The sequence below is a fragment of the Oryzias latipes genome, chromosome 14 (genome assembly GCF_002234675.1).
Source record: "Oryzias latipes chromosome 14, ASM223467v1".
Taxonomy (NCBI): domain Eukaryota; kingdom Metazoa; phylum Chordata; class Actinopteri; order Beloniformes; family Adrianichthyidae; genus Oryzias; species Oryzias latipes.
The window spans coordinates 22,014,290-22,025,190 of NC_019872.2; the positions used below are offsets into that span (position 1 = coordinate 22,014,290).

At 43.2% G+C, this 10,901-nt stretch overlaps 1 protein-coding gene across 2 annotated transcripts in view; it reads left to right on the forward strand.

Moving 5' to 3' along the window:
* Window positions 1–10,067, forward strand: part of med13 (mediator complex subunit 13) — an 84,230-nt gene extending 74,163 nt beyond the window's left edge. For both annotated transcript variants that reach the window (XM_023962920.1, XM_023962921.1), the window contains exons 20-30: window positions 73–460; window positions 591–816; window positions 2,012–2,203; window positions 2,721–2,944; window positions 3,039–3,181; window positions 3,266–3,424; window positions 4,986–5,174; window positions 7,967–8,100; window positions 8,182–8,346; window positions 8,730–8,830; window positions 9,015–10,067. In XM_023962920.1, coding sequence (XP_023818688.1) covers window positions 73–460; window positions 591–816; window positions 2,012–2,203; window positions 2,721–2,944; window positions 3,039–3,181; window positions 3,266–3,424; window positions 4,986–5,174; window positions 7,967–8,100; window positions 8,182–8,346; window positions 8,730–8,830; window positions 9,015–9,147 — 2,054 coding nt within the window. In that variant the 3' untranslated portion in view covers window positions 9,148–10,067. The remainder of the gene's footprint in view (window positions 1–72; window positions 461–590; window positions 817–2,011; window positions 2,204–2,720; window positions 2,945–3,038; window positions 3,182–3,265; window positions 3,425–4,985; window positions 5,175–7,966; window positions 8,101–8,181; window positions 8,347–8,729; window positions 8,831–9,014) is intronic.
* The last annotated feature ends 834 nt before the right edge of the window (window positions 10,068–10,901 follow it).

The window sequence follows — 10,901 nt, forward strand, 5'->3', positions numbered from 1 at the left end:
GGCCTCCTCCGACACGTCTGCTCCGTCTGACCTTGGATGGTCATTAATGGTTTCTTCTTGCTTCTTTTCTAGCACCATATCTTGCCTCGCAGCCATTAGACAGCTCGCTCCTCACACAACCCTGTCCCCCGCCCACGTCCAACCAGCCCTCCTCAACACAACAGCCTAGCTCTGCCTCCAGCGCTGCCAGCCATCAGGGCTCCTCCTCTATTCCTACCAGCAGCAGCGGCGCCGGGTCTGCAAACGCCTCTGCATCCCTACACAGCCATTCAGCATCTTCAGGTCAGCCTGCCAGCACACTCTCATCTGCCAAACCCAGCTCTTTCCCTCCCTTTGGAAGCATGGGAAGCCAGGGCTCACAGAACGGCCAGCTGGGACAGCAGGCTGGTGCCCAGAACACTGGCAGCTCAGGGGACACCTCCAACACCCAGACCCAGGGGTCCACAGAGCCCCTTGAGAGGTACTTGGAGCAGAAACATTTTTTCACATGTTTTTGTCATTTTCTCATAGAATTTGTGATATTCTGAGCATTCGAATTAAACCAGTGTGGTAACTTGGATTACAGTTTGAATTCCTCTTCCTTTTTTCAGCACTTTGGAGCGAGAGAAAGTGGGCGTCCCAACAGACGGGGAGTCCCATGCTGTCACATACCCTCCAGCCATCGTTCTTTACATCGTGGATCCTTTTAGCTACGAGGAAGCTGACGGATGCTCAGGGCAGCTGGACTCCAGCGTGTGGACGCTCAGCCTGCTGCGATGTTACCTCGAGATGCTCCAGTCCCTGCCGCCACACATTCAGAACTCTATTTCTGTTCAGGTGAGCACACTTTCGGGGAAAAGCACCCTATTTTGCGCTTTGCAGTGGAGCTCTTCAACATTTTTTTGACGACAGATCAATTGGTAAGGATTTTTTAAAGGAGCATATGAGTGTGAAACGGTTGAGCAAAGCCAAGAGGGGACATTGAAAAAGAAGAGGACGTTTTTCTGTTAGTTTACAGAGAGGCTGTCATCGTCCAACAGCTGCACAAAGTCTGAGGTATCCTTGATTTACCACACCAAGATGCTTCACTTCTTCTATCTGTTGAAAATGTCAGCAGGTTGTTGTACATCAAAGGAAGCTTCTCCGCACACCCTTTTTTTTTCAGTTAGGATTGAATTATTGATTCTCAGAACCTTTTTCTGTCCAGCAAGAACAAGTCGCTGGTCTTTGTTCCTGACCCTATATTTCGGTCACAGTCATATCTTAGATTTTTTTTTTTACTGAGATTTTGAAAAAGATGTTTCCTTGACAGGGAGGCTTTGACGCTACGTTCACACCAAATGCGATACATATGTCTGGGACGACCAGTCTCAGTCACAGTCAGAGGTTCTGCGTTGCGGGGGGTCTGGCAGCAGTTTTGGGCATCGCTGAGCAATGTTTCATAGTTCAAATATCTGAACTTTGGCGTCAAATTTGCATCAACCAATCAGGGACTCAGCTTTGGCCAGTGACACGTTGATAATGGGATCAGAACCAACATGGAGGAGATCGTTTTCCCGCTGAACTTTAAGATTGAGAAAGTAATAAAAGATTCCTCTATTTGTATTCTTCTTGTTTTGAATTTGCCCACCTGGGACTAATGCGGAACAGGAAGTCATCAACTGGGTCACAGAGACAGAAGTAGCGCTGAAAGCGTCCGTCATTCAGAAGCAGCTCCTGCAGTGGACGGACATGGAGACATGATTCCCGATGCTTTTGAAGAGCTCTTCAAAAGAAATGAACCTGATCTCTGAACATCATCCGTGTCTTCGTTCATTGTAAATGAGATAAATACAGTCAACGATACCTTGTCCTCCACAAACGATCAAACTATATAATTAGACATTTTCTGCATACATTGGATGTGAGTTTTCTGTTTTTTAATTCGCTTCGCAAGTTTAAATGTAAAATTGCTAGCTTTTCTCACTTTTGTGGTCAACATTGTTGGAATTTGCACTCATCTCCGGGTCTTGTTTTTTTTGTTCGTCTTCAGATTGTACCTTGCCAGTACCTCCTTCAGCCAGTGCGAGGGGAGCATTGTCATATCTACGCACAGCACCTCAAATCTTTAGCGTTCTCCGCCTTCACTCAGTGCAGACGGCCGCTGCCTTTTTCCACCAACGTCAAGTCGCTCACGGGTTTCGGTCCGGGCTTGGCCATCGACACGGCACTGAGGAGCCCAGAGGTAAGGCGAAGTTCCACTTCCAGCAGCAGAAATGTAGTGACGGTTGTTGATGCTCGCAGCTTAGCTGCCACATCGCAGTCCTCTGTGCCCTGATTGATTGCTCAGCAAATAGACACTTGATTCTGTGAGCCAGCAGCTGAGTGATAGAGGCTCAGAGCTTTCCAGGAAGACTTGAACCCTAACCTGAGAAAGAAAATGTTTTTCTAATGAACAGAGTTTTTCTGTTGCTTTCTAGAGAAAGAAAGAACAGAAAAAGAACTTTCAGTGAAATCTTTGTTGCTCTCAAGTTTACTCTACGTTACTGTAGATGCTTAACTACATTCCTGAAGTGTGTTGAATTTTTGATTCCCGCTTTAGGAAAAGGACTGTTGATCAGGATTAAGCTTTCGTAATTCCTCCAACAAATTCTGAGAGAAAAATAATAACAATGCAAATTATAGATTGTGGTTTATCAAGCAGTTCAGCTTAGGGATGTGGATCGAACGTTGATTGGGGCTGGTCTTTGCTTTACCTGCAGCGACCTGAGCGTCTGCGTCTGTATACGCCTCCGTTCATCCTCGCACCCGTCAAGGACAAGCAGACAGAGCTCGGGGAGACCTTCGGTGAGGCATCGCAGAAGTACAACGTGCTGTTTGTGGCGTACTGTTTGTCCCATGACCAGCGGTGGCTCCTGGCCACATGCACTGACCTGTATGGGGAACTACTGGAGACCTGCATCATCAACATAGATGTCCCCAACAGGTAGAATGACTCACACTACAGCCATTGAACCTTATGGAGGGGGAAAACAGTTGCTTTTATTCCAGTGGTGTGAATCCGGCTTTGTGTTCTGCAGGGCAAGGAGGAAAAAGGGCTCAGGTCGGCTTCTCGGGCTGCAGAAGCTCTGGGAATGGTGCTTGGGACTGGTGCAGATGACATCTCTTCCCTGGAGAGTGGTGATCGGCCGACTGGGGAGGATAGGGCACGGAGAGTTAAAAGGTGGCCAAGACTAAAACAGCAGAACATTCATGTCAATCATATCTTTTTATTGTATTTCTTAAGCCCTTATGTCTCCTTTTCTAGACTGGAGTATTCTGCTGAGCAGAAGAAGTCTGCAGTCGCTCAGTCGACGCCTGAAGGAAATGTGTCGCATGTGTGGAATCTCTGCCTCAGACACTCCCAGCATCCTCAGTGTGTGCTTGGTTGCCATGGAGCCGCAGGGATCGTTTGTCATCATGCCAGGTACGGCGCGTGCCAATGATGACGACTGCAAATACACTCCGTTTTAATGTGGCTCTCCTGCCTGAGTGACACAAGCCCACACAGAAAAGCAGCACCGATGTGTCGCTGTGGAATGATTGGTGGCCACCGTGTGTCACAAAGTGCGTCTCCCGTCCAGCCCAGATTGATGGCGGCAAAGATCTTGTAGCATTTGCTGGCAGAGCATTGCCTCTCAGATTCCCATTGATTTCAATGACTGATGGGGAGCCTGATCAATGAGTTGCTTTAGGAAACGAGTGAGGGATTGTCACACAGTCACACTTCCTCGGCTGAGGTCATACGCTTATCTTGTTCTGTCGTTTCAAGCCTTTAACTTCTGCAGTTTGTTTCTATACTTATTAAATTAGCATAAACTGGAGAGATCTCATTGACTGTTTATAGAATAGAATACAATAGAATAGCTTTATTGTCATTGTACTGAATACAACAAAATATAGCAGAATCTCCCTTGTGCAAAGAGACAAAAAAGAAAATAACATATATAAGAGGTAGCAAACAACAAATATGTAAAACTGTTAGAAATACAGTTCTATTTTCTATCCGCATTCAGGACTAAGACAGCTCTTTGATTAAAGCTGCCCCCTAGCCTGTTTGTTTTTGTTCATATTGACCTGTATCGCCTCCCAGAGGGCAACAGGTTCAAGAGGTGGTGTCCAGGATGGAATCTGTCTGCAGCGATCCTATGAGCTTTATTTAGGCAACGAAAGTGGTAAATGTTGGGCAGAGAGCAGCCAATGATTCACCCAGCTGTCCTAACAACCCTCTTCATCCTCTTCCTCTGTGCTGCTGTAGAACCACACCGTTAGTGTATGTTAGTAAACTCTATGCTAGAGCGGTAGAAGGTCACCAGCAGCTGGGTGCTCATGTTCTCCCTTCTCAGTACCCTCAGGGAGTAGACCCACTGCTGGGCCTTCTTCACCACTGCTGATGCAAATAACTACCATCAAAGGCTAAAAAAAAATAAGATATTTTTTTAACTAGTATTCTTTTTAATAAGAATTAAACAGAAGTGAGACAGTTGCCAATGGACCATCTGCAAACTGCAGAAAATAGTGATTTTAAATCAATAATCTCTCAACAACCAAAATAAATAACTGGTTCCATGTCTATACTCATCATCATATTTATGCTACATTAATGATTTTGAAAGAAATGTTTTTCCTTTCTAATGGTGATATGACTCCCAGTAGTAGTTTGTTTTAGTTTATGTTTGGGGTGTTTTTACTTGATTGTTAAAGCGACTTCACAGAAGTGATCTGTTAAAGTGTAAAGTGAGACACAAAGGTGAATGAAATAGTCCGAATCTGTCTATTCAATTTTTTTCTTGTTTATTTTGCATTGGCAGAAACTCCAAATAAAATAACTCTGAATCGGATTGGCGGGAAAAAACATCCCCAATATGAACTACTAAAATATGAACAATTAAGACCTTTCTCTTTCCGTCTTTGACCTAATGACGTTGTTGGAGGTTTGTTAAACGTGTTGAGGTTGTTGTTTCTTGACCTGCTGCCTCTTTTGTCAGATTCTGTGTCGACTGGGTCTGTGTTTGGCCGAAGCACCACCTTGAACATGCAGACGTCGCAGCTCAGCACCCCTCAGGACACCTCCTGCACCCACATCCTGGTGTTTCCCACCTCCGCCTTCGTCCAAATCACAAGCTCCAGTTACACCAACATCGACACCAACATCGACATTCTCAACGGCACCAACGGTCAGTGGCGCTGCTGCACCTTTCACTCTAGAGCACACCAAGTCAGGCCTCAGTAGGTCATTGTGGCTGTGTCCCAATTCCCCTCCTAACCCACTACGTAGTGCACTATATCCCTTGTGCTATCAAGATAGCACAAGGGATACGGTGCGTTCGCCGTTTTGCAGTTCCCTAGAAATTTCCCAGAAGTCTCTGCAAAAAACTAGTGTACATCGATGCTCATTAGATCGGCGAATGTAGACCACAATGCATTGCGTCAGAACAACTTTTGCCCAAAAAACTGTATTAAAATGTATATTTTTTGAATAAGCCATCAACGTTTTTATCTTCAGAAGACAGTGGATTCATAAATGATTGTCGCAATTAGATTTTCACTTCATGAAAGGATGACATCATTTTCACCGTTTAAAAATAAAAAGTAGTGAGCATGGAGTCCGAATAGCTTTTAAAACCCAGGGCACCACATAGACCCGCACCAGCGTTCGAAATAAGCGGTTATCTTGTTGTCCAAGACGACCAGATTTCACGGAGGACAACCAAAAATGAACCTGATGGTTGTCCGTGTGACAACCTGGTCTTTTATTCATCATTTTGGGATTTTTCGACTATTTTTCAAAGTTTTTGGGAAACCGACGTCTGACTTTTTAAGATAAAACTGAACGATGTCACGTGACTTCCGAACGAACCGAGTACGTCCGAAGACATCGCAAAATGACAACATTGCACCTGCATGTCTGGTTTAAAAGATCAGGGATATTAGTCTTTACTGCTACTGCAACGCACAATGTAAACATGGTATCATTTACACATGTGTTTATTTGACATAGATGTTATATCAAATTATAACTTTTCATCACATATAAATATTACTTTATATTTGGAATGCTGTACTAGTCCCAGTCCATACAAGTGTTCTAAATTTTCATTAGGTTACAGTGTTGGTTAATGTAATCAATTTTCTGATATATTATAGGGTAAGATAAAGTATTTTTATTTGACCGTAACAGTATTTGATTTACATAGCAATAGTTTGTGTAACCAGATGCTTCAATATTTAGTAAAATGTTTGTTTTTAATATTTAAAGAGTTTTTTAAATGTCCATCATAAGAGGCAGTTGATATTAGATCTATAGAAGAAATAAAGATGTAAGTACTGACATCTGAGTAGGTTTCGTTGATGTTGAATATTGGTATATTGGTTTTGCTAAGGACAACCAAAAATTGGGGAGGACAACTCTAACGCTGCACACTATATCGTTTTTTAGTATTAGGGGTTAGGGTGGGAATTCGGACACAACCACCATCTATTGATTGGATCTGTTTTCACGGAGGCTCTTGTGAAGACGTCCGATGAATAATTTACACCCGCCTAAGTGAAGCAAACCATTTCAGGAACCAAACTGGATCAGACAACAGTGTGAAAGCATCCTTAGTCCAGCATTTCCCTTTTCGTTCTGTATTGTTTGTTTCTGAAAGCTGTCTGCATCTCATTAGCTATAAAGACCCACTCTCATCCTCTTTTGACATATTTTTGAAGTGTTCTTGGAATTATACTTGCGCTGTTCTAAGCCAAAATCAAACAACCTCTATTGTTTTCTAGGACATAGTTTCTGCAGAGGTGGCAGGAGTTCATTAGAAATTAACTTCTGAGTTGCGGGCGGGAATGTTGGCTTGGAGAAACCCCACACCCCCTTTCGGATCATCCACAAATGAGCTCTCTGTTCACGGGTTCTCCGGCCCCTCATACTCTTCTCAACCTAACAATATCACTGCAACAGAAACGCCGATCAATATCAGAGCCATCCATCCCTACAGTTTAGATCGAACTTAAACGAGGAAAACAAGTGGGTGCATCAGGATGGAGCGTAGCAGAGAGCCTGATGCCCACCCAACACATTTGCTACATCACAAAGAAGCTCTCTTTCAAACAGCATTTTTTTTTCTGCTCCGGATTCACAGCGTTGTGAGTTAAGGCTGGGCAATATGGGCTAAAATAATCTTTCACACCAAATTTTGTTTCTGATTGTAGTCAAAAGGTTTCTTCCTTCCTTTCCTTTCTTAAAAAAAATGACAAAAGCCTAAACATAATCTAAACAAACCTGTACTCTAACAACTCCTTTGGGAGTTGATCTGAATTCAAGGTTGAACTGAATCAAAGCTGTACAAATGTTTGTGAAACTGCACCAGGTGTTTGGTGAGCTGCCGCTGGCTTTAGCGTCTCATCAAGAGAAACCCTTCTCACACTCCACAGAGCCTCTGTTTCAGGTGCTGAAACACATTTGTCGTACTCCCACTTTTGGTAGCTCCAACCTTCAAACAGATTTTGCAGCGTTTGGGTCGTTGTATCAAGTCTGAAGTCAAAAATCCGAACCAGTTCCATGGAACTGAAGAAACCGTTGCTGTTGAAACCAGCTCCTCTTTGCTGGCTGCTGTTTTTTACGTCAGCACTTTGGAAGGGACAGCAGGCCCAAGAGAGCACGATGCTGGGAAAACAAAATCCCTGTTTTCCTGACTAAAAATTTTAAATCTCCAAGTTTGAATGAAGCGATAAAATCGATTTATGGCCCAGCCCTAATTTGAATTAGGAAAGACTGAAATGCAATTTTGTTCTCCATCATCAGAAAAATGCTAAAAACATCATAAACACCACTTTCATTGGAGTGGGTCTTTAAGGGTCCTGAGTTTCTTGACTTTGTAAAAGAACATAGGTTTTCCTAAATGTGTGACTTAAAGGAAAAAGTTGAATCAGCTGCTGTGTCACTGAGTGAATGTTCTGTTTATCTCTGATGGGTCAGACGCTATTGGGATCTTTGACCTGCTGGATCCTGAGAACGAGTTAGTGGACCCAGACATCATTAACATCTCTCCCCCCACTTCACCTGTGCACTCCCCCGGCTCTCATTACCACCACGGAGGGGACGGCAGTAAGGTGAGGCCGCCGCATCCGTGCGCTCGCTCACACTCGCTACCGTACGCAGACGCACTCACGCCGACCTCCGCTGTGTCGCAGGGCCCGAACACCAACCACATGCCGTCTCTGGAGGAGGTCCCTAACCTTCTGCAGCAGCCCCTGGCCCTGGGATACTTCGTCTCGACAGCAAAAGCTGGCCCCCTGCCGGACTGGTTCTGGTCGGCCTGTCCGCACGCTCAGAACCAGTGCCCACTCTTCCTCAAGGTGCTTCCTTCTGCTCCATCCGTGTCATTTTAGACACACATTAGCATGTTTCTCTGTGAAATGAGCTCAAGTTTCGTGAAAATGTTGATGTTCTGCATTTATCAAGGCGCTTTGAATTGTTTTATTAGGTGATCAAATGACTCGCCTTTAGTGTAAAATGTTTTGTTTTATTATTGAATTGTTTAGAAAATGACAGCCTTTGGTTAAAATCAAACTACAGCAGTTCAGCTGGTGGACGGTTATCTTTGTTGGTTGTAGGCAGGGCTTCACTGCCGCCGTGCGATCAGAGGATCCATTTTAGTTAGAGGAGCTGAAATAAAAGTTTAATAGCTTCATTATGGCGCCTTTGACACCACGTCTCTCCCTGTGCTCTGCTCTCTCAGGCCTCTTTGCACCTCCATGTGTCTTCAGTGCAATCAGATGAACTGCTGCATAGTAAACACTCCCACCCCCTTGACTCTAATCAGACCTCAGATGTTCTCAGGTAAACACAATCAGAACACACTCAGCCTCAAGTGCTCTCAGGACTGGGATCCCCCTCCTGTTTGTAGAAAGTTTGTGGCTAATTTGAAGTCATCCCAGCATTGTTTAGTTTTTTCTATTGACTTACTGCAGATAAGGATTTGATCTCTGCCTCCTCAGAATATCTCATTTGTGTGATTGGACAGATATGTGTTGGAGCAGTACAACGCCCTCTCCTGGCTGACGTGTGACCCGGCGACGCAGGACCGACGCTCATGTCTCCCCCTTCACTTCGTGGTGCTCAACCAGATGTACAACTTCATCAAGAACATGTTGTAGCCCGTTCCACGGGGGGTGGGGTGGGCCGTGGGGCACGCCAGAGGAGCGTGGCGTGGCGCGGCTGCTCCAGGGAGGAGGTCCAGCTGAGAGGAGCTCCGCAGTACAGAGCTGGATCCTGTACGGAGACGGATCGGCTCCTTTCCCCTGTGTCTTTACCGGCTGATGCAGTCCTTTCCCTGTGATGTGTTCAAGACCTTTGTGTAGCTACGAGGGTGCATTTAGGAGGGGAGAGTCTGTAAAGTTACTGGAGAAAAAGGGACATATTTGATCAAGTTAAGAAAAATGGATGCTTGGTTTCAAGATATGAAATTCCTTTTTAATGCTTTAGATGAAACGGTATCAAAAATGAAATGCCTGAATCTATCTTATTTATTGTAAGTTTTTAAATGTATAATTTCTTGTATTTCCTTATTCTTATATATATATATATATATATATATATATATATATATAAGATAAAAAAATTGGGAAGGTTTATATTGCTTTCCTGCTTTAAAGCAATTGGTCAAGATGTCTAAGATATATCTAATCGTCTTAATAAAACAGCCAGGAAAAGTCCTTTCAAATGAAAAGTCCCTGTAGGATGCTTTTAGAGTATTATTTTTTTGTATAATGGAGACGGAATATTTGTATTGTCACTATGTACAGAAGAACTAGAGAGCAGAATTATGTTCCATGCATTTGAGCATGAAGGACTTGCAGCAAAGCTGTAGCTACAAAGGATTTGTACCGCAATGAACTTCACTGTGTTAAAAAAAAGAAGAAGAAAAAAAAGAGGTACATTGTTGTGTATAGTATTTTATACCACACATTTAGACACAAAAACCAGATGGCAATATATAAAAATAATTCTATAAGGATGCCATGCCAGCAGTTGGTGGTGTGGCTTCTGTTTTAGGAAATAAAATGCGTCAAACTCACTTTTTTGTCGTTTGGTGTTTTGCACAAGTTAACCAGCAAAGAAACATCTGCCACGGATGACCTGAGGTTTGTCTTTTCTTCTCTTTTAAAGATTTTTACAAAGTTAACTGCAACAGGAATAACATTTGGGAGACAAAGGGATGCAAATGTAAAAAAACGTACAGTAGGGATCCGATGAGTTGGATATCACAAGATTATGATCAAAAAATGAATTGATTACACTGGAGGGTCTGCAACCTTTAGGGCTAAAAGCCATTTGGTCCGGTTTCCTACCGACTAAAACCCAGTGAGAACAGGAAAGTCCCACCTCACCGTTTTGTTTTTGTGACCATTAAACCATTTGTTAATAAAAAATGAAGCTTTTAAATGTTTACAATAATTAAGTTATAGTGAAGAATAAATGCAATAATATATATTTTTCTAGATATAACAATTTTAGCTAATTAATTGTGACAAGGTTCTTCAAAATAAAATACAGCTTGTCAAACAAGACCCAGATCTTCTACAGCTGATTTACAGCTTCAGAATTAAAATGGCAGGAGAGCCACATCAAACCACACATTTTCTATTGTGACTTTGGTGCACCTTCATTCTTTTTCTCTTCTTTCACTATCAAATGTAAATATAACCTTTTTTTTTCTTTTTAAATGTATCCATGGAGATGCAGTTAGTATTTTAACTTTTCGGCTTGTGCTGTTATGGGTAACTACAGCTTTTCAGTGGTTTGGTATAGAGATTTGTTGTTTGTTTAAATGTCAGGTGCCCTTCCTGACACGAGGCACAGGGAGACCCAGATGGGCAGCAGTGAATGGTGTTGCCTAAGGACCAACACT